Genomic DNA, 24,890 nt, shown 5'->3' with positions numbered 1-24,890 from the left:
ACCTGGATGCCTCTGTCAGCTCATATACACACTCATGCCTGTCTCTGTCGCACACACTCACACATACACAAACAGCTACAGACACAACCTCGCGCACACACACGCACACACACACCTAACCAACACGTACGTACAGCTCGTACTTGCTTCACTGCCTTCTCAAAAGTGCACACGCACAAACTCTACCTCCTGTTAACAGGTGATAAAGGAGCTTGTCATCGCTGCGATGCAGACTGCTGCTGTAGTAACGTCATGGCAACTCCGCAGAGTGTCAGACAGAAGTGACTGTAGCTGTCAGCTGCTCATGTTTTATAGCAGGCTGTTGTAAACTGGGCTGTTAAGACTGAACGTGTGGCTGGTTGGCTGACTGACTCGAGCACTTCTTCACCGGCTGACACGCTGGTTGATTGGCTGACTGACTGGCAAAGATATTATCAATTCTCCAGTTTGTCTCTCTCCACAACCTGCGCAGTGCTGTCTGATGAGTGTTCATCAAAAAATAGTTTTCAAAATGTTCCGTTATATTTGTAACATCCCATGTGAACTGATTTATGAGACTACACAGCAAAGTTTGGAACATAATGTGAAAATTCACAAATCCTTGTGGAAATACACTCAATTAAAAACAGTGTACAGACAATAGCTTGAATATTTGGGTATCCTTAAAAGGCTCAGTCGTTTACAAGCAAAGATAGGGCGAGGTTCACCACTTTGTCAAACACACGATTGTTTTTTACTGTCTCTCTAACCAGGTTGTTGGTCTGCACTGGTACATACTGCATCCTGGGACATTGACAAAAGCTGTCTCCCTTCCTACTCTACTTTCTTATTACCAAGCTAACCGCCAGTGATTCAGATGTGTGCATCACAACCGTAAACCGTGGTACAACTTAAGTTCAAAGTTTAGCTTATTTTACACAGTGGGGTAGTGACTAACATGCTTTTCCTTGGGGCTTTGGGCCCTGCTAAGATCGTTCTGTACTGTGCAAACTGTGAGCCCAACTCGACTTATATGCCGGTTATGGCTCCCATAATTCTTGCTCCCCTTCACACATCAAGCACTTCTAAATTATTGCCCATTGCTAATGAACAAGATTGCGCTCAGCTGTTTAGGTAACTGCCAGATGCAAACATCCAAAATATCATGAGTTGTTAAAGAATGTCTAGACGACCTTTGCTTACTTTGGTTCATGTCAGAACACAGCAAATTTTGGGATACCTTTCTGAAATGTCTCTCTCGAGCAGGTCATTTAACCCAATTACTAGATGTAGTGTAGAACTGGATAGAAACACAACAAGTGATTGGTTCTGAACAGGTTTAACACAGCAAGCTAACGTGCTTAGACAAAGATCTTTGTCCTTGAGATTGCCCAGAGATCGTCAGGCTCTTGAATTCATGTGAAGTGAAACAGCAGATTGTTGTTTTAAAACTTCATCCTGCTGGTTAAAGCACTGGAGAGAGCTTGTCTGTTTTGAGTGTTGTCACAAAGGTGAGGGTTCTGAATTATGATGAAGGTGAATGACTCAGAAGCACTGAAATTTTCAAGACATCTTAACCAAACTGTCCCCAAAGCAGGCCCAAAATAACTTTCCTCGCTGGAGTGGGCAAGTATAATTACATGCACAGTACCTTCCCATTCTCCACACATTTAGTTCAAGTGCTTTGAGCTTGAAGTGGAGGTCCCACAGTTTGGCTGTGATTATTGCTCACTTTTGCAAGTATGCAGAAGAGTGTGTGTGTGCATGGATATGGAGGACTGTTTTTATATGGCCATTTACTGTTTGTCTGTACGTAATTGCACTTTATTTTGTATAGGGGTGCAATGCCCGACAGTGTTAACACTAGTGTTAGCTTTGCAGTGTTTGGTACTGTGCATTTATTCACAAGTCATAACAGACAGCACAAAAACAGCAAAGGCAGGACAGAGGAGGGACACACATTTCCTTTTTTTTTTATGTTACCTACTTCTCATGACTACAAAGTAGTGTAGACAGAGAGGTGAAAGAAAGAGCTGGGGGTGAGCGACTGGGTGGAGATGGATTGTGAAGTCTGTATTATGCAGATGTCTGGTCATCCTTCAGTGAGTTGTGCCCCCCATAACAGGTGGCAGACCCATTTATGGTGGGTCCCTGCATGATAATAGTAGCACTGCATCTTAATGGTCCTAGATCCCAAGATGGCTGACTACATTTTACTTTTATTACCAGGCTGAAAAAGGTTAAATGAGTTAAAGGGGTCACTTATAGAGCCATGCATGGACACCTTCCTACATCAGGTGAAGGCTTGTATTACCAGCAGGTCTCTGAGGTCCTCTGATCAGGGTTTGTTTGTTGATCATCGTATTGTATCATCTCACTGTATTTACTCTTATTATATTGATTTTCTATTTCATGTTGTTTCAGTCTTCCTGAGTCTGTATTTATCTCAGTTGCATTATTTCTTTTGTAAAGCGCTTTGTGACGTTTGGCTCTTGAAAAATACGAAATAAATAAAGTTACTTTTTAACTTCAAAAACCACCTAAAAAAACAACCCATCCTCATCAGAATAACAATCGTAGTAGTCTACTGTGAAAGCAGCTTACTGTATTACAACACATGATTACGCTTGTTGTAACCTCTTGTGGCCAAAGTCAGCAGTGAGTAATTTTATCTTACTCACGTAGTTAAGTTATGTGACGTACATTATGTAACCTAAGTTACGTTACTTAACTTAAGTCATTTTAATCCAAACTACAATGTTTTCCTTAACCTAACCAAGTAGTTTCTTTGCCTAAACCTAACCTTATAGTGATATAAGTCATTTTGGGAGTCACTAGCAATTGACCTATTCAGTCTTTTATGTATGATGATGTGAAGATTTAATTACATGCAGGGGCTACAGTGGCTATGGAGATGTACTGTAACATTCAGTATGTGAGAACTATGGCTGTTCACTTGTACTTCACTCCAACATGTTCACAATGGGTAGTGACCACAACACATGCAAAGATGTAAGATGTCCTAAAGTTAATGTCCTAGTAGATGTCCTAAGTATAAATATCACTTAGGCACTAAATATCTTATATTCATTGGGCCCAAATACCGTGTGGAATAATGGCACTTGGTCCACTCCTGTTTGCCAGACTGCCATAGCATGGCCACATGTCAGCCATGGCGGTTACATTGCTACATTTCTCCCTGCACAATATATTGAATGGTCACTGTTAAATCCCAGTTACTGGCTGGTCAAGTGGTTTCCAACACAGTAGTAACCAAAGACAGACATTGTAGTAGCCTTGGGTTTTCTTCTAGGAATACATTTATAGATGCTGACCCTCTAAATTGTTTGTTCACTGCTGATCTCTGGGAGAAGACTGAGGGGCCACGGTGTCTAAGTAGGAACCCTCAGGCCTTACAAGCAATAGCACAGAGATAAATCCAATCTATCAACACACAAGCCAAGGCTTTGATCTTAGTGGATGGAAAAGCCTCGGTTTTCCCTCCTCTTTTTCGCTCTGGTATAATCTCCATTTTATGGCCGCTTTAATGATCCCCTCTTGTTGAGCTTTTATCAGGAAGGCAGTGGGCAAGCCTGGGAAGCAATTGCATTACACAAATCAGCTTCACAAAAAAGCCTTTCCTCTCTTTTTAGAGCACAGTAATCAGATTACAGATACTTCAGTTAAAATGGTGGATATTTTAAGGGTAATGCCTACAAAAGTAGGAAGGAATAAAGGTATTACAAAAGTGAGATTAACATTAAAAACATGTGCAACTGTGTTGCAATGTTGCGTAATTGATAGGAAGACTGTACTAGACCAATGGTTACGATTGGTTCACCACGTGAAGGTTCAATTACGACCCGGGCCCTTTTGCTGAGTGTTGCCATATTTCTCTCTCCCTCTCCCATTTCCTGTCCATCCTTGACTGTCCCGTAAAGCAAATGCCTCAAAAATGTATCTAAAAATTAAAACTAAATTACTAAGAATGTAAACCTACAGAAATCTATTTGCTCATTTCAAGCAATTTGTCGACATGCGAGATAAACCATGACATTAAAGTCGATGATAAGCAGGGGTAGAGCTCAAAGGGAGAAAGTGAAATTGATAGAAGGCAAAAAACGTAAGAAAAAAACTTTAAGCGCTCTGACATTTATGAAGTTCTTCAAAGGTTAAATAAGAGCTTACTTGGAAAGGCGTGACTGCTCATGTTATTCTAAAAACAAACAGGTAAAAACTATGGATGTTGTTGGTCATCATGTTTAATCTGGTTTGAGAGCTGGCATTTTTGAGAGTTTCTAATTAAAATTATGGAATTATAATTGGACATTTACATAATGTAACACTGGGCTTTTATTTAGCCTTTTATACTGTATATTAGACATCTACAAATTTGGATCCTTTTAGGAAGCAATCTCTGGAACACCTTAAACAAACCTGACATGCACACATTACTTTAAAAAAAAAAAAAGGTCCAAGCCGTCCAAACAGACCCAAAGATAATTAGACTCTACTGAAAATGCTGGAAAGAACATCATAACTGGCAGCAGTTTGATGCACCACTAATTAACAAGCAGCTGATAACAAGTCTGCTCTGATCCATATGGGTATGAGACATATTGAAACACAGTCATGAGACCTGCAGCAATACAAGACCCTACCTGACTCAATCAGACATAATAATTTAGATTTAGCCCGACTCAGAGTCACTTGGACCCAAGCGGCCCTTGAAAAACTCTGTTTTAGATCCTGCATACAATGTATTTAGTTGGATCTAAACTGACATTGGACTGGCGATTCAGTCAGTCACTTGTATGACTCTGAACTCTTCTGGTTTAGGATCTACTGTACCTTCTACAAAAAAAACTGACTATGTTTACTGATGGTAAATTTTGCCTTCCTATGGATCTGTGAAAGGGTCCAAAAGAGACAGCTTGAGGTCTATGCCTGTTTACCCAGTATCAGTTCAAAGATTAAATATCATCAATGTATTTTATATGCTGATGACATAATTCTATACATTACATTTATGAATTTACGCGCACATCTTCAGGCCGTATGACTGGCTGTCATGATAGTTCTTGAGTATCAAATCTGAAAGAGACCAATGCATAGCTTTTAGTTTTTGCTCTAGACTTCTTTCTCTTGGCTTAAATCATGAGTCGGACTTCACCCTCAAATCAGCTTTCTGTCCAGAAATTCCAAACTTCCTGCACCAATCACATATCATAGCATTTGTGTTCTTAGAGAGAGATGAGAAATTCATGTTAGGTAAATTCGATAAAGAAGACAAACACCTAAAAAACATAAAATGTTCTAAACATCCCTCCTAATCATCTTTTTACTATTACTGTATGTGTCTGAATCTCACTATAAGTGTGTTTCTCACTATTTCCTGCTCTGTCTTTTGGTCCTTGCGGTCAGCTCCTGCTTTTTACTTCTATATCTGCCTCCTAACGCTTCTTTATTTGCTTGTTTGTCTCTTTTTCCTTTGGCTAAATCATCTGTTCCTCCATTCTCACTTCAATTTCAGTCCTGTTTACACCAATCAATTTCTCTCTGGGAGGGATCTGGGGCATTTAGTCTTTATTGCGATCACCTTCATATACTTCAAGGCTTATATGCTACTTTGTCATTCTCCCTTTGTCCCTGTGTCTATTTCTGAGTCTGTTTACTCTCTTGCCATCTACTCTTTCTTTCTTTTTCTTTCTCCCTCCCCCCCTCTATATGCGTCCCTTTGTTGTTCCCTCAAAGACAAGGACATGGAATCAATTTCAATGATACTGGTAAATTGCTTGTAAATATAGTCAGAATGTCTTGGGACGAGGAAATACCTGTCAAAAATTAATGTCCTGAGGCAAGAGAAGTCTTTTATCCTCAAGTCTTTTGTTGTCATCAAATTCTTCTGAACCGATGGTCTGCTCATGTGTTAATGTGGCAAAACTTTTGTTTTGAAGGTATTAGTGGCACCATTAAGTATCTGACTGACCATGGACTTAACATGTTCCATGAAAAGCATCTGGGAATATGTCAAGGGAGTCACTACAGGATATACGAAAATAGAAAAACTGTAGCCACCATTAAGGTAAATGTCTCAGTGCGCTTCAAATGATGTGCTTATCAACAAAGAACCTCTGCATATTTATTTCAAGTTGAACTGAAGGGATCTCTGTACAACAATCTTTGTGGTTTTCCCATATAACAATCTAAGAAGCATGTCAGTTTCATACATTGATTAGGCAGTTAAAGGAGATCAAAAACTATGAATACTTTCCCACTTCCAACTCGTCAAATTTGGCACATTATCAGTGGCCTTAAGCTTCAAACTATGAAGCTTTACCTACCCGTTTAGCGGATTTGGACTTCTTTCTACAGCCTTTTCTTTATTCTTCACACAACTATGTCTTTCATTTTTTGTGTATAGCAATCTGTACTTGTTTGACGTTATTCCCATTTGTACAAGTCACTGGGTCTTCTGCCCCACCTTCAAGAGTGTCTATTCAGACACTTTAAACACTTTTGCCTTTAGGCAAGTTTGGAGGACACTTCAGCTCCAAAGCACCTGGGAGGACCTTGTGCTGTGTCTGCATCTTGATGACTTACTTCATGGAAAGATAAGTCCTGCAGCAAGTTGGAATAAGTTTGGGATTATGTAAATAATTGCACTAATGAGATCAAATTACTATGTTAATTGTTAGGTTTAGGCAAGAAAACTACTTGGTTATGTTTAGGAAAACATTGTGATTTGGGTTAAAATACTTCTATTACTTGTGTAACTTCAGTTACGGACATACCTACCTCACTTTAAATTCACTAAATTCACTACGTTGATAAGTTAAAATAACTCACCATTCACTTTTGGTTTCACACTGGGCATACAGTGGTGAACAGTGGTCCCCTGTACTTATTTGATCTGACCTTCTGTCTCCGTTCACCTCCGTAAGTGTGCTTTCTCACTCTTTACACTACTTTGCCTGACTTCCTCCTTGACTGTGTGATAAATAACAAAGCCAGTAGGAGTAACATCAATATGGTTTGTAATAAGATGCACAGTCGACTTACATGCTAATTTTTCTGATGTGCTGGACTATGCATTGTACCACAAGAGGCCCTTGTTGGGAACCATAAACACAGGTCGTATTAAGAGGTAGGTAAACAAACAAGCAAAGCTTTGAATTTTTCTGGTAAGGATAATCTAAAGTAACATTACAATGACTCATTGTGACTTCTACTGATGCTGCTTAGGACAACTCATCATCTTTACTTGCAAGGAACTTAATGTTTGTACACAATGCCTATGTTCAACACATACAAGCACTCAATCCCTTCCAAGTTTAATGTGTATACCCAGCAGTGTGCAGCAGGGACCAGTAAATGAGCGTGCCAGCGCTATCCGTCGTTTGTCGGCTTGATCAATGCCAGCCTCGCCTCGCCAAGTCAGGGGAAGCCAGCTCACACACGTCATGCATAAAAAATTTGCTACACAGAGAACGCTGCCCACTGAGACAGTTAGAGGCCAATGGAGCTATGGAGACAAGAGAGGAAGGAGAAGAGATGGAGGGAGAAAGAGAGATGCCTGCTGTTGCCACCTGCCACCCTGAACCCTCCCAACCAATCTGCGTCCAAAACCGCACTTGACAAATGAGTACAGGGATGCAGAGCATAGGCACAGTCCCTGAGCTACAACACTAACAATACGCATACACCATTCCATAGAGAGCAAGGGGAATGGTGTGAGAGAGAGAGAGAGGGAGGGAGAAAGAGAAAGAAAACACTATAAGATGAAGAAAGAAAATAATGTAGTACAGAACAATTTTCCACATCCATAAAATCATTTCTGAATCACATTCAGAAGTCATTGAATGAACAATAGCATAGCTCTTTCTGTGGTGCCAGGTGAGCAGAATGTCTGTGTGCATAATTGGACTTCAGACCAAATTTCAGACACACATCTCACAGCTAATGTCCAGCACTTGCAGTGATATCATGGATTGGGATCTCAGGCCAAAATTCGCTTGGTAAAAATTTACTTGCAAAATAGTATGTATAGAATGGAGCCGTCAAACCAACATAAGGCAGTAAAAGGTTGTCGAGATGATGAGTCAAAAATACTGCATGCACAAATACTGCCACAGTATTGGTTAAATAAATAAATAGAATATAAAAAATAAAGGTTTATACTCAGGTGAAGAGCAAACAAAAAGCTTGTTTATTGCTTTCCTTTTCTCAGATCAGTGAACAAAATAAATAGACCCTTTACACGGCAGACATTTTGGCTTTTCAAAGCAGGAAAAGCACAGGTGTGAACAACAGCATTAACAATGGCTCTATTCTATTAAATGTCCCAGTAAGTCATGTCAGCGAGTGAGCATGCACAATACTAGAGCCCTGGAGCTGGCTCATCTAAATGGAATGCAGCCATCATTGATGTTAGAGAATCCACCTGTGTGTTTCCTGCTTTGACAAGTCAGAATGTCTGCTGTGAAAAGGGCCTATTGAAACCTAACAAGAATGGCACAGAGCAGAGCACATACAGTACCTCTGCAAAACCCCAATAATCCTCTTTAATTCAATGGAGCATAATCCGATATCAAACTTGGTAGCCCCGGATCTTAATCAGTGTTTTTCAATCCTGTTCGTGGGGGCCCTGCATGTTTAAGATGTTCCCAAAAACTGTAGGGAGTTTTGCTCAGGGGCAGCATCTATGTGAGTGTTGTGTGCCTGATGCGTGTTCTCGTCGCCCTCAATGGGTGTCTCGTCACTTGTGACTTACATAGAGGTGATTTTTTTGTGCTCATCGCTGTTCCTGTCCTGTGTGAAAACACAAATAAAGATTGACTTATCATTTTAAATCAAACCAAAATCTTCTCCGAAACCTAACCAAGTGGTTTTATTGGCTAAACCAAACTGCAACTGAAAACTGAAAATACTAAGTAAAAGTCCATTTAACAAAACTCTTGGGGGACACAAACTCCAGTCACCGGCACAAAGGTAATGAGCAGGATCCATTCATCACAAGTAATTAAGAAACAAGTAATTGAGCATGTTTATGTTATATCACTTAAAGGCCTACTTCTCATATAACCACCCAAATGAAAACAATTTGCTTAAATCTTCAACTACAGTGACACATACAGAGCAGGGCACCACACAATGTATAAGTGAGAGTGTTTTGTTTTTCTCTGCGTCTCTCTTCCAGATAGAGTTGTTGCTGATACGAAGACATTTGAAAACACACACACACACACACACACACACACACACACACACACACACACACACACACACACACACACACACACACACACACACACACACACACACACACACACACACACACAGAGGCCACAAAACAGGCCACACAGGCTCTCTGCCTTTCTCTACCCGCTCCCAGTCTGAATATTTAACACAGGGAATAACATCTCTGCTACCTCCCATTTGCCCTTCATCATGACATGTTGTGTCAGTGTACTCTTGGCCTTGTGTTTTTATGGAAGTGTCATTCTGCACCTCTGCCTCTCTCTCTCTCTCTCTCTCTCTTCCAGTCATTTTACAAGCTGCACAAATAACATCTGGCACATTACCTGATCTCCAAGGGTGTGATGATTAAGGCCAAACAGCAACCTATTTCTCCTCTGCCCACCATGAAGGCAACCTTTCTCACAGAGAAATACACAGAAGCATTTTCATCAAAGCTTTCACACTGACGACAGCGAACACCTCTGTAAATAAACACGCTCGGATGATAAAAATGAATAGATATGTATAACAAAACTGGCACGTCTGGTTAATATCATGATGCACTTGTATTTCTTCAGTGTTATTATACCAACACTCTCTCAAAAAACACAGTCCACCCACTCTTCATATTCTTCCGAGGACTCCATGTGTGCCCTTACTGTTGAGACCTTTAAGGACCACTTGTTTATCATTCTTACAGAAAAGCCACATTATGCTTGGTTAACCTCATGTTATCCCGGCATAGCTCCACCCAATTTCAGCCTGAGTAGAGTTCAAATCAAGCAGAATAAAAGTGCAGGGTCTTTCAAGTAAGAGAGCAGACACTCAAAGGCGCTATCCCTGGTACTGAAGAAAGTGCAACACACACCAGCCCCGTCATGTAAGAGACAGAAGTCAGGATGTGTTGATCTGGAGAGAGAATGTGATAAAACTGGGCTGAAGCAACAAAAACCTATTTTATGCTGGTGTTAGTGCTATGTTTTTCTAACAAAGGCAAAAATGAACCACTAAATCTGGACAATCTTAATGGATTTTTTTTTATAAAGGAAACAAAAAAAGTAAAAAATTTAAATGCTGGGAGTCTGTAAACAAAATTTTAATCCAACCAGAAAAGAATGATCTATATAATGATCAAAAAAAATAAAAAAAATGGTGGTATTTTACCAACAATTGTGCTCTTTTATTGTTCTGGGGGTTGGTAAGTTATTCCAGAAGCACTTTTTGTTATATTATATGTAGAAAATCCAGTAACTGGAGCTGTGGCAAGCCTCTAGTAAGTACCAGCCTTTTCAGACTGGTGTATGTTTGTGATGGCTGTGTTGCTTGTGTTTACATGATCGTGTCATTTAAGGCATTTAACAGAGTTGTTTGTTATTGTATTTATTAGTCTAGGAAAGCTGAGAGAGCATGTTGAACGTAGCCAACTAGCTGCTAATACATCTCCCAGCTGGCCAGTGAGAGCTACGGGGCAGTGGATGTAGTCAGGCGGTGCACGTTCATGTGTTTTGTCGGAGCAGCTCTGAAGGGAGGAGGAGGTGGGATTTCAAAATTTAGTGTGCTTTTGCTGGTTTCTACAGTCTTACCAACTCCAGCTCCAAGAGATGTGAAAAACCTAGTCAACATACAAAAAAGGTTACAAAATTGTTCAATTAAAGTTCACATTTATTCTTTAAATGTGACTTTAATAGCTGAAAGAAATAGTCGAAAAGGAGGTCATGGTCTAAAAAGGCCCACTGTGGCTTGTGATTTAATTTCATGAATAAAAATGCCTTTCTCCCTCTCATTCTTTCATAAATCTCACTCTGTGAATAACAATATATCAGCTAGATAACATTTTCATGAGCATTTGTTGTATAATTTGCTGGTCACCAGTTCTGGGAGTTACAATGTTGCCATGGAAATGGCGGAGTTATATTTATAGTGATGAGCTCTGTGTGCTGTCATGCTGAATTGATCACGTTCTAAATGTCTTGTTTACCAACCAGATTGTTGGTCAGGATTACTTGTTGTATATTGCTCGGTGTCTAATTTCTAATGAAGAGAGGACCTCTTCCAGTGTTTCGTAAAGTGCTGACATCCATGGAGCAATCCTGCTTGACACAGGCTGTGAAACTTGGCACGGCTCATCTGAGATGGCTCCATGAAGATCACAGATTCCTCTATCACTTCCACCAGTGCAATCCTCAATCCTGGTTCCCTTTTCCCTAAGTGGTTGGTGAGGCTCTGCGACTAAATAAGGCAAAACACTGACAGAGAAGCAGCTTTGCTGCAGTAATGATGCTCAGTGCTTCATCTCTGTTGCCTGAGGAACATGTCAGTCAGTCAGTCAGGGCATATTACATCCAGCAACTTGTCTCAGTTATTGTGGTCTACATGTCAAATGGCTTTTGAAATGTCAGTGTTGAACTGTCACATTTCTTAGTAGTGTTGTTCCATCCGTAGTATAACTGAGATGAGAAACAGTTCAGCCACCATCAGGATGGAGAGCCTCTCAAGGTGTCTTTCCTTGGCCTTAATGCCATTGTCACCAGGAGTGACCCTTGGTGAGTTTGTTTTGAATCATGTCAAGCACTATAGAGAACATGAACATTGACCAAACTATCTATTGCTCTGTGCTACACACAAAGAGAGACTTACTGAATGTAGTGCCATGACTTTGTGACAACAAGTTTTCAAAGGAAGCATTTGTGGGAGGTCTCATAATCTAATGAAATACGTTGTATTTATAAATCACAGTGGCTGTGGCCCAGGAGGTAGAATGGGTTGTCCAGTAATCGGAAGGTCGCTGGTTTAGATGCCCCAGCTGCATGTGGAAGTATCCTTGAGCAATATACTGAACTCAAATCTGAGAGCAGAGGATTTCAAACTGTGAGGAAGGGGAATACATGAGGCAAAGACACTGGATGAAGTGAAGTTACTTGACAACAACAGGAAGTTGTTTTTTAGTGGTATGACCCGTTGCTTTGTTCATCTTACCACCACCGTCAACAGTTGTACCAGCAGTGGCTGTGACCCGGTTTTTACCTGACTTGCACAATTTGCATGAGTCATAACACTCACTTTCCAATGTTATCACTTTCTCGGATGTCCAAAGTTAATAACTCCTCTTAGAATTCATGGAATCAATCATGGAAAAAGACAATCCTTATAACTTACCATACCATTTGAGCATTGATAAACTGCAAAAAGTAACTATAAATAGCTAATTCTTGCACACTTTTGATGGTACCAAATTGCTAAGATGTGAACAAATAGGCTAGCTCACTTGGGGATTATCTCCTACATAACTGTGGTACAGTTAATTGATGTACTTTTTGACCATCGTCCAAGTGACATACACCAAACATACTGGCTGACATGCGCCTGAATACACTGACTTTATTCTCAACAAGGCAAACACACATCGTGGAAATGTGAGAGGCCTTTTATATGTTTTAGCCATACATGCCACATATCCTCAGGCTGATTGATGGGACTCATTTCTATAATGGCTCTGTCTGATGATGCAGACGGATTCATTTGTCAAAAGGGACATCTCGGCATATCATCATTGGGGTCTGATCACAGACATTGTCGCAAGTAGGGCTAGACCTATGCATGACTCATATGTCAAAAGGCATCTGCAAAATGGCCCTCACTACTGGGTACCTCCTCAGGTATCCACTCTGATTACCATCCCAGAAGCAAATCCCACAAGTGATCTGTTGGGTTGCAGTAGTTATGCCATGCATGCAGAGGTTCAATGCTGATAGACATGGATTATCTGATGTCGAACTTTTAACATGAAAATGCACATATTTAACACCAAATCTTTGCTGTCTGGAAAAACAACCAGCAAATTTATGGAGCTCGATATGATGGATTTTGTGTAAAGATGCATTTTATTTATCAAAAATTTAACATAAATTTGATCAATGCTACTAGCTAACTTTCACATCAAGGTGGAGAATAAGGAGCTGGAATTATTACAAGCTACAAGGCTGCCAAACAGTCGACCACACTTCAAGTTTGTGGGGACAATTTGGACATTCATCAGCGAGCAAAACCGGGTGTTTTTCCACAGGAAGTTGGACAAACACCAGGCGTTTGTGTGGTGACCAAAACAGGTATTTTAAGCCAAACCATGCTGTTTTCCTAACCCTTACCAAGTGGTTTTGTGCCTAAACCTAACCAAAACAAAAGCACAGCGTTGTGACAAGAGAGGAATAGAAAATTGAAGCTAAACATACGCTAAGATGCAACATAAAAAAATGTTAATTTGGAACTTGACAATAGGGATGGCTTAAGTTGTTTCAGTTGGTTTCCTATCAAAAGTCAGTTACTTTTAGCCATGGACTTCGATCGTTCCTTAATCTAGGAGTATTTTTTTAAACTTATGGTATTTCCCTTACCAAGTTGTGTTTCTACTTAAACCCAACCAAACTTTAACTATAGCGCTGTCACATCATAAAATGCATTTACTCTTTTTGCACAGTGATTTGCAGCAGTTCTTCGAGGCACAGAGAAATGATGCCATGCCGGCTGACAGCCTGGTACAGGCCAGCATGTGTCATTATGAGTGGCAGTTACTAATGATGTTTTTTGTCATCTTATTTGGAGTTCTATTAGCAGCGTCAGTCCAAAAATATCAGTAGTGTTTCTGAGAAGCCCCTTGAAACCGTGCCTTTGGATTTCAGAGATGGGGGTGATATGTAGCGTGCCACAGTCAACACTGAAACCGCAGATGGGAATATCGTACATGTGCATGTCAAGTCACAAAAATGACCTGTCCTTTTTTTTTTTATTCGTCTTTGTTTAGAGGTCATTGCTCAAATGAAAGAGGTGTCGAATGAAAAAATAAGAACATCAGGAGAGAAAAATGAGCTGCCAACTCGCAGCCTTTTAGCCAAGCGATCACCGTCCAGCAGGGATTGGATGGACGTGAAGGTCGCCTGCACAGTGGACACAACACCATACACTGCTGATAGCGTGACTACACACAAACACACAGTAAACACAAGTTTGCCCATCCATCCTCTTCTATTCACAGAGGACTGCCTAACCCAAACCGTAACCCCACCTTTTACCATAATCAATACATGCCTAACCCTAACCTTAACTTGAACCTCAGAAAGGATGTTTTGCCTCATTAGGACTGGGCTTTGGTTCCTGTGAGGACTACTAGACCTAGAAAGATCAGTGTTTATACTGGAAAAATGTTTAAACAGCATCTGCTTTGCACAGAAATGCAGCCCAGACTCCAACTCAGACAGAACATTGTGCTACAGTACACTTGTATACACACACATATATATATATATACATTTAAAGTCACACTCTGGATCATGCATACATCAAACAGACATACTCTAGACACAGAATGCAACAAGAGTCTGAATACACAGATGGCACCGTGTTCACTAGAAGAAAAGCTTCTTTTGTACAAACCCGTTGTCGTGTCTCCTACACATCCTGCTCATCCAAATTAAACTGCTTCTGTCTCCTCCACTCCCTTCAATACTGAATACATTATCTTTTTTTTGTTGTTGTTTATCTTAAGAGGGCGTTGAGTAGCTGGAAATATACTGTAGTAGGTTGAGCTACTATCCTCGCTAACACTTCGTGAGGGTTGGCATTGCAGTTCTCCTGCGAGAGCAATACTTGTAAACTATGTGTAGTTTCACACATATGAGGTGCCAAGGTAAGGACATATTTAAATTAAGCATTCTTGTCTAGAGTTAGGTCTCTGTGAAAGACGATGTAAATGTCACTGTCTCTTATGTTATTTGTAAACTGTGACAGCTATCATAGCTGCGGTGAGCTGGTTGGATTTACAGGAACATTTCCTCCTCAGAGTAAGGACTATTTTAAAAAATGTACAAATCTGAGACCGTTTAGCAGTGGATACATTTTTTTCCATGCTGCTTTTCACCTCCAGCTGCCTTTTGTATTTTGCTAAACCACTTAGCACAGAAACACTTTTTCTTAAATTGTTCTGAATGTGCAAAGGTAAAAAAGTAAGTGAAAAATGGCTCAATATCTCAGTGGCTTTCTTTATTGGAGCAACTATAGCTGTAGGAAACGGAACATTTTAAGACAGACTTCCTGCACAGTTCCTGCACAGCCTGCTTCATCTCAAGTGAATATCAGTGAATGCTATCAGGCTTTGACCGTCAAAGCTGAAGTCGATTGTGACATTTTAATGCTTTTACTCAGATAATGACCCTGCTAATTTCATCTCCTGCACCAGCTGAGTGACTGAAAGCAGCTGGATTTTTGGTTACCAAGAAACAGCAAAGGAACGCTAGTGGTGCTCACGCCTGTGCAGGGATCTCAAAATAAAAGCAAACCTGTGCCTCACATATCTAAAGCTTAAAAGCTGGACACTGTAATTGCGAAAGCCAACATGGGCTTTTTGAAGTTACTGCTCTGTCAACATGGGAACCTTACTGGTGTTTTTGGGGAGATAGAAAAAAACTTTTTGGCTTCTGAAAGTGACTGAACTGAAGCATTAATTACTAAAAATGATTTAATATTTAAGTTATTATAAATCGGGCCACAATAATTTATTAACAATTGTGCTTCCTTTGTGGCTATCTATCAGAACTCAGATAGTTTAGTTAGTCAGTGATTTGTCCGAATCTGTTTTGGGTAGAATTTTTATTATAAAATTAAAATTAGATAAGAATAGTAGTAGTAGTGTTTTAGTGACTTTTTAAAGGGTAAAATATTGATGAATGGTCTGATTGAGGAAGTTGTCTCCCATTGATCTGAATACAACATGGCAACAGTGGTGCATGCAGATGCAGTGGCCAAGCAACACGAAACAGGAGACTAATAGGAGCCACATCTTTACAGAGACGTCTCCACTACAACATCTGCAGCCATGTTCTGAGCTGACAGAAGTACAGCGGGAAGAAGAGACATGGACTCTGTGTTTACGACATCGATGCTTGATGCTCATAGTTGATGTACAGTGTTTACCCGATGTCTAACTTTTAATATAAAGATGCCGACCATATTATCATCACCATCTGTTGCTGATGTTAACATTTCACCATAACGCAAATTAGAAAACTCCGCTGCATATTTATGTTTGTGAATAACTGTACATGTCTTGTGTTTGTGCAGCATGAAGGAGTTACATACTTCCATTTTGATGTATAATGACAAATAAATCACCTTGAACCTAAGTTAATTCAAAGATGCTGAACAATTTCTTCTTCACTCACCATGGTGTGCAGCTCAGCAGCAATGCGCTCACTGCTGTCCCTGGTGGCAAGAGGCTATATTGCAGCAATACAAAACTGTAGTCTCCTTATCAATATCTTTCAGGCTACCAGATTATACCTGCTTTTTTTTTCTTAATGGACTGCACGCGTGGTAAGTGGAACCATGCTTTGTTTTTGCCGCTTTAAGTTACAATGAAAGATCATCCTACCATCTAGTGAGTGTGTATTTTCAACTATCTTCCCATCTCCAATTTTATAAGCCACTCATCAAATGAGTTAAATATGATACTACTATTATTATTAATAATAGTTTGTTGCAGAATTATTTGATTCCTTTTTTAATTGATTATTTTTTTATGCATGTTTTTTTGGTGCTACCTGATTCCATTGCATAGTATTTTCAAATGATTATGACACAGCATTTGATGGTCAATATTGTTGCAGTGTTATATCACTGACAGCCACTGTGATACAAAGATTTTATTGGTAGAAGTTAATTATATTGGTGGTTCTACCTTCGCAATGGTCTCGTGGAACTTGAAAAGCGGATCCAGAGTCTCGGGTAACTCAGCAGAAAACTGGGCCTCTGACAGGAAACTGCTGGCCTGAGGTGAGAGAGAGAGAAAAAGCAATTGTCAGAAAATGACACCACAACAATATCTTTTTAATCTCCGTCTCCTGTTCTTTCAAGTCATATCATTATCTCACTCAGGAACCTTTTCGTTTTCCGTGAGACACAATGACTCCAAAGTTCAAGCTGAAATGAAAGAAAAGCTTTCCCTTTTTTCCCCTTCACCTCACTTTTCTTATCTTTTCTATTCTAGTTTGTTCTGTTTGTTCTATTCTATTCTGAGCGTGGTGTGACCTGTCAAGCTTTTGACAGAAACAACAGTAAAAGCTCTCAAGGCCACCGAGCTGCTAGGACGTTTTGTTCTGCTTTGAAATACACACATATATGCTGTACACACACACACACACACACACACACACACACACACACACACACACACACGCACACGCACACGCACACACACACACACACACAGTCATGTAACTATGCCTGCACACTCCCAAAAACTACCTCATTTTAACCTCAGCACACTTTGTAATGTCCCGAAACAAAGCACCTCTTATTGTGACTTCAAAGTCATCGCCCTGCCTTTGTAGACAAATTGTTATTTTTTAATGGAGTCACATTAAGTAGCAGACAGAATATCAGGGGTTCATACACTCAAACATATCCTCTGTGTAGCTTAGAAATCAAGACATATCAGAGTTTCAGACACACTGTGGAGTAACATTTTTATCTGGCATTGAAGGTTGAGCCTCACTGATGAACCCAATAATAATGTATTTATCTATTTCTTATATGCAGGTTTATAATGTGGGCTTTGTTGATTTCGTGTTTAAAGGTTAACTGTATGAGATTTAAACCAATAATATAGCAGCAAACTTCCAAATCTGTGATGTAAAGATATAGTGGCATACTGACGTCTACAGAGAATGAGGTCACTCTCTCTCCGTTTTGAAATTGTTTTGTGAATGTCAATCTTGTCCGTCCTCCCCTGTCCATTTTCAATAAAGTGGCCCTGTAAGAAACTTTCTCATATTACACCAAAACAGTACACTGAAATAGCATATTTATGGAACAGGCTATGCAGCAATAGATTCATGATTCATATTTAATCAGCGCTGCCAAGTTTGACAGTTTGATCAGAGTCTTGTGAGCTCTGCTTTGGCTATCTGTCAAGAAACTTTCTCATAATGTTAAACAGTACGAAATATTTTCCTAAATGAGAAATAGCAAGAAAATGCACCCCAAAAAAAAAAGTTCTATCCATATTTGATCAGCACGCCTGGAGTTTTGTGAGCAGTCCATGTTCTGATATGGTTTAATATGTTTTTCCTGCTGTATTGGGGGGAGGGTATTTATTGTGGTTTGTACAGTGGTCTTTTGTAAAATTAAGCTTTTTCTTTGCTTTCTGGCCTTACGAATACAAGTAAATAGCATTTTAGGTAACTGAAAAGGGACATTTTGGAAAATACCTTCCATGGTAAAGATATTCAGACACTCAGTTGTCAGTGGACGGGCAGAAACTGAGATTTGTGGAAATGATGTAACAGACACCCATGTTTTATCACTGTATGGAGCATCATTGACAAATGTGAACTGGAGTATGAGTTATGATATCTCACTACTGGAGTTTTTTAGGTTGACAGCATGGATGTTGTAATGTTTGTATTTAGAAAGACACAAATGGGCATTGATTACACAATGATGGCCCAGAGGCTGGGCGTGGCTCTCCTGCTGGCTTGAGCTTCCCACTCTCACACACCTGCAGCGCATCTGATCACCAGCACCAGTTTAAATACCCTGGTCTTCTCTCTACTCACTGCCAGATTATTTAGTCTCTCTGGTGTGGCACACGTCCTCTTCGTTTGTGCCTTCTTCAGTGAAACTCGTCTCAACTGCTATGTTGTTAACTCCTTGACCTCTCCAGTGATCGACTAAGCTACCAGCTACCAGCTTCCTGGCCACCTTACCACCCAGCCTCCAGCACCTCTGCAACCAGCCTGCACTCTACTGTGGAGCCTCCACCTATAGCCTCCCTTTAACCACCTCCCTGTCTTGGTTTTACACTTTTGGGTCCAACCAAACTATCTGGTACTAACCATAACAAGGGAAAAACAATGCATATGGTAATTATACTATAATTAAGGTACGGTAACTGTCATGCAACTACAACAGTTAAGGTGAGGGAAAGATATTTTTTTACAGATAATAAAAAGATGAACATAATTGTGTTTCTGTGACAACACAAACGTTCTTTTCAGTTGTGCTAAATCCCTTAACATACAAACAACATTGGTTTTAAACCATCAGGTGCTTAATCCTGCTAATGCTGTGCCGGCTTTTCATAGAAAAATTATATTTGAGTCATTGATTGTTGTTGATATTTTACATTTTTAATTTCTGTTGGGAAGATTAAGAAAAAGATAATCACTGATGTCAGAAAACACTAAGTATCCTGGAAGCAATGGGTGTTGCTACAAGTGTAGAAATGTATATGTCAGCACATTTCAAATGTATGTTCTGTGTTGTGGTTTGACAGCTGGAAAAAATTGCCCATGAGCCTCCTCAGAATTGAGTTTCAGTGAAGCAGCGGTGATTAGTAGGGTGTTGTACGTCAAACTGATGCCCAGAAGTTTGTGTGAGTGTGAAAGATTCTTTCAGGTTACTGAGGAACATGTTTAAAATTCAAAGGAAATGGTTTAATGCTTCAGCAAGGAAAGGCTACTGAAATGTTGAATGCACCTTATCAGCAATCTCAATCAGTCAATATGGCAGACGCAGAGTTGGCACACATGGGAAATGGAGGTTTTGCTTAATAATTCACATATTTACGCATTTCAAGATGGCACAAGCAGAAAGTTTTATGAAGCCTTTTTGTGCGCTGCCTCTGAATAAATATGTGAATTATTGAGCGCAACAGCTGCCTCAAAATATGCCCCTGTTGTGGATGTCAAGCTGAATATGAGCGGCGCTCCCCAAAAAGAAGCCTCACCGCCTACGCTCTGAAGAGAAGAATTAAAATCAAACACATCTGTGGTGCATTCTCACAAACCATGGCTTCAAGTGCTATTTGAACCCAAGAGGATTCTGCAGCTGTCAGTCTGTGTGGTCAAGCTGTTTCTCTGCAACTACTCGTGGTGATGATTTAAAATCGAGATGGAGAACACAAATGTGTTTAAATGATGAGTGTTGGGCCCTTTTTAAATATTTCTTTCATTACTCAAGCTGGATGCTTTTGCTTATTTAATATTTAGTTTTTAGCTGCATTTAATTAAAACCATTTTTCCCGTAAGCACCACAGTTGTCCATGGGTGAGACAATACTTTTTCTGAATTCTGAAGTAGCTTTGTCAAAATTTGAACTTGTAAGTGCTGTAGTAGGTAATCATTCGTCTTGGAAAATGGATAGTAAACACCTGGAACACACATTCAGTGAGCTTGATCGTTCTTCAACGCTGCTAGTTTTTTTTTTTATGTCACGTTGACATATGCTACAGACAAAAATGTTGCTAAATGTAAGAACACCTGATGATTCTCCTACCGCAGTATGGTACAGTCCCATTAGCCACGGATAATTGGTGCTATGCAGGAGACCAAATCAAGCACCCTGTTCAGTACTTCACAGGGCCAGGATGAAGGGTTTTTGGAGAGCTAAAGCCTTAAAACAAAGAGAGAAGGCCCGGATCAAAGATACCAGAGTTTCATTCACTTTGTACTTAGAGCCCTTTGTAGCGCTTACCTACCCCTCACTTCATGTCTCACAGCACAGACCCTCTCTGTGCCTTCATCTTTCTTGCTCTTCCAGTCCGTTCTCTTGCTGGGTATTTTAATGAGCATAATTTGACCAAAAAAAAAAAAAAAATACAATCATGGATATCAAATCAATCAATGATTTGATGAATGATCAAATTGGAAGAGCTGAATGGATTTATTTTATTTTTTTTGCATGCTGTGGAAGGAAAAGTTTATACTAACGAGGGCTAGGAAATAAGCACAAGTGACTATGCAGCCACAGATTCTGAGTTTACCACAAAAGGTGTTTTGTCCTACGCTGCCTGGCTGTGTGGAGTTTGCAAGTTCTCCTTGTGGTTGCATCGACTTCCTCTGGGTGCCATGGGTTCCCGTCACGGTCAGAAGACACACAGTTGAAGCAAACTAGAGACTCTAAACTGTCTGTAGGTGTATAAAAGTACACAGCTTATCCAATGTGTGCTGAGATAGGATGGTGGATGGATGAATTTAATGTGCTGTGAAAGATCTGTTTGATCACATCGGCAGTTGTGGGTGTAGGCGTTCCCTGAGAAATGTTCCTTGACAGCCAAGCTTCTCCATCCTTATTCATAACTGCTCTTGAAGCATGTGCTGTATGCACTTAATTGCTTCCTCCTCTCTTAGCATCTTTTTGTTGACTTTCCCTCGATTTGAATAATACACTTGAGTCTTGTGCTCTGCCAAATGCCTCTGTAGCTACAGGTCCGACACAGAGAGACTAAGAGAAAGCATGGTCTCGTTCCCGTGGTCAATTTCCCAATAAATACAAACTACATTTTCAAAATAAAGGCACCAAAACTAATTGGTTAGGTTTGAAAAAGATCATGGGTTCCCTTAAAGTAACTGGTAACTGGCTGTTTGCTGCACACAAGACTCAAACTCTGGTTGCTTCAGATAAATAATCCACCTAACCATCCCCAACCTCCTTGTGATGTAGACTTTTTTGGCTTTTTGAATTGGATACGTCCATTTTTTGTTCCTGTCATCATCGCCCCCCCTGCTGGTACTCTACCTTTATACAAGCGTGCACTTTTTGCACCCAGGACGGCCAAACCATCACCCTCACACGCTTACCTCCACTGGATCGAGGGTCTATTACACGCTTTGGTGTGCAAACATGGTGAAAATTGCCTTTTTAGACAGATGCAGACCAACTTTCATTTGGAGTCATATTTCTGGTAACTCTTTGGCCGTGCCATTACAAGCAAGAAGGAAGAAATATAGAGAAATACAAATATCTTAGTCCATGTCATGCACATCATCCTTCTAAATAATGGCAACAGCATCAGTTGAAGCTGATGTTTTAAGGTAACATTTAATCCACAGTTAATTTACACCTCACAGATACAATTGATAAGATCCAATGGTTCCCATGAGATACCAACAAAAAAACTACAATATCTGAAAAACTATTAAAGTTAAATTAGAAATGTATGATATCTTTCTGATACACATTAGTGCCTCTTCAGCATGAAGGACAGTGACAATAGCTTTGGACGAAAGAAGATATAACTCATCTATCAATATCGTTTGCTTTCAAAACCAGATGACCATGGGGAATTTCTTTAGAAATATTTACCTCTACTTACATTCTCACCTGAACTATAAATCACTTTTCGATCCAGAGCTTACAATCAATGTAAACCCTCATCCTGCATTGATACTGTACAAGCATCACCCATTCACCATGAAAACCTTGGTTCAAGTGTTTATGTGTCCATCCCTGCCAACAGTATTGGTGGTGTCCTCTGAGCTTCACTGTTCATAGCACAGCACAAGTAGTTTTTCTCTGTGTTATACTTCTATACCTTATTGCCACAGCCCGCCTTGCAGCCTTGTGTATAGGCAATAATATGGAGTGTTTTGAGTGCTTGTGGGAAGAGATCAGTATTTTTGAGTGTTATGACACTAAGTCTCACTTCATCATCAAAGCCTCTACAGAGATCTAGCTGATCAGTGTCCTGGACCTTAGCTAGGCAACTGGAATTTAGTAGACTACGGGAATTTAAACAGGTTAACAACCTTATTTCTGTTGCATTTGATTTCCCCCAGTCTGTCTCCATTTTTTAAGTCATGTCTTTGTTCAATTGCCACAGGGGTAGTTTCTCAGTTAAACCAGACCCAAGAGAGTCTGTTCAAGCTCAGGAGATGTAATGGCTGTGAATTTATTGCAAAGATTAGGTTTTTTACCAAGAAATGAGAGTCTGTTAAATGATAGGTTAGAAATGGATCCGTTTTCAGGATTTCACTTTTCAGTGTTCTCAACAGTGTCGGTCTGAAGTTAAAGTGCTGGTACAAATACTGAGTATTGACTCTTTTCAGTAGGCCAGGGGCTGTATTCATTGTTTAACTGATAATAGTAAACAGAGATGGAATGCAACTTAGTACATTTACTCAAGTACTGTAATTAAGTACACATTTAAGGTACCTGAGCATTTCCACTTTATGCAACTTCATTCTTTTATTTCATAATATTATGGGGAAAATATTCTGTTTTTTAACCCCACTACTGCCTGACACTGTGGAGGTTAGACAGGTCTGCGGACGTGCCTGCACAGCCAGCTTGGCCGACTAGCTAACAACCCCCGCTGGCAACGTGGAGCATCGCAACTCCAAAAAACATTGGGGCACATTTACGATTTTCCATTAATAATGTCCGTATTTGAAATCTTAACAGTTGATTTCTGTTAAAAAATCTCAGAAGTGAACTTCATGATGAAATAACATATGAAAACGTTTAAGCGTTGTTTGCCACTTGTTTAGCAGCTTTCTGTCCCTCGCTTGAATGCCGAAATTAATTCTGGGATATTTGCGCTGGAAAGTTCACGCAAGCTTCAAACCGATGCATCTGAACACTTCTGGGTATTTAAATGTTCTTGGCGAGATGCTAATCTGTGTATTGGGACAGAACTTGGGCCACAAAAGACGAGGTTTCACAAGGACACCAGAACAGAAAAGAAGGCATGAGAAACATTGAGAAAGGCCCATCATGTTTCATGAATGAACTTCCTCACTAGGCTTGAGTCTGTGTCAGGAAATGTGAAATAAAACATTAGTCGATCTTACTATCTCCATACATTGGAGCATGAGAAACTAATTAGATTTAAGAGGATTTCATTACAAAAATCGATATTTCATAAACTGTGTCACAGATTTTATACATGACACAAGGTCAGATATTGACTCGTCAAGTATATTGTATCTGGCATCAGCTACCATCAGCAGTTGATTTTTTACCTCATGACAAAACAAATTATCAGTCATTGATGTGGAAATTCTACAATTACTGGATAATTGTAACGGATGGACATTAATTACCTCTATTTATGTATTTATTGCAGTTGGTGGTTGCTTAATGTGCACTTAATGAACTCTCAAACAATCTGGGGATTATTATGCTGAGTCTGAGATCATCAGCGCTGCAAACTGTATTTCACCGTGTGTCTAAATAGCATATCGTCTTTAGTGTCACTGGACTTCGACTTGTTGGTGAGTTGACTGACTTGATCTTTACTAAATGGCATTCAAATATGAATTAAAAGTTATTTATCATTATTTTTATTTAAAACACTAACGCAACGGTTGCAGTCTAGATGACTTAGGAATCCTCTGGACTGCTCTAACTTCTCTTTGAGTTACAAAATAGTTTTTGCAGTTTAAAAACTCAGGTGTCCTAACCTTAGGACCTATTTTTTCTACAGACTCCACAGTTTAGAGTCTCCTACAGTTAGGAGGAACTTCTAGCCTGAAGATGTTTTTTGAATACCACCTCAGATCTATATTTGGATAAAACCATCTTTGTGTCATCAACACACGAAACAGAATGACACCTCCCTAGCTTCTTAGTGGGATTATGCAAGGCACTTCATCTCTTTTGCAAGCTGTTTTTAGCTCAACTATGGGAGAGGTATTAATTATTGTACTACGCTTCAACTATCAAAAGTATTCATATGACTCCCTCCCTTCCCCAAATTATGTAATATCATGCTTGACCTCTAGATTGAAAAGACAAGTAACCCATATAAAGTCTTTGATACTTTCCCATGATTTCTGGTAATAATACTGTGACTTTTGGGGCCTCAAAGAGAGGTCAAGGAACAATTAATTGGCTGAGGG

At 39.8% G+C, this 24,890-nt stretch overlaps 1 protein-coding gene across 8 annotated transcripts in view; it reads right to left on the bottom strand.

Moving 5' to 3' along the window:
• Nucleotides 1-24,890, bottom strand: part of naaladl2 (N-acetylated alpha-linked acidic dipeptidase like 2) — a 445,610-nt gene that overhangs the window by 55,689 nt on the left and 365,031 nt on the right. For all 8 annotated transcript variants that reach the window (XM_084354597.1, XM_084354602.1, XM_084354598.1 and 5 more), the window contains one exon: nucleotides 16,946-17,035. In XM_084354597.1, the coding sequence (XP_084210723.1) occupies nucleotides 16,946-17,035 (90 nt within the window). The remainder of the gene's footprint in view (nucleotides 1-16,945; nucleotides 17,036-24,890) is intronic.

The sequence above is a fragment of the Pagrus pagrus genome (genome assembly GCF_965226575.1).
Source record: "Pagrus pagrus genome assembly, chromosome: 6".
Lineage (NCBI taxonomy): Eukaryota > Metazoa > Chordata > Actinopteri > Spariformes > Sparidae > Pagrus > Pagrus pagrus.
This window is presented reverse-complemented; position numbering and strand designations above follow the sequence as displayed.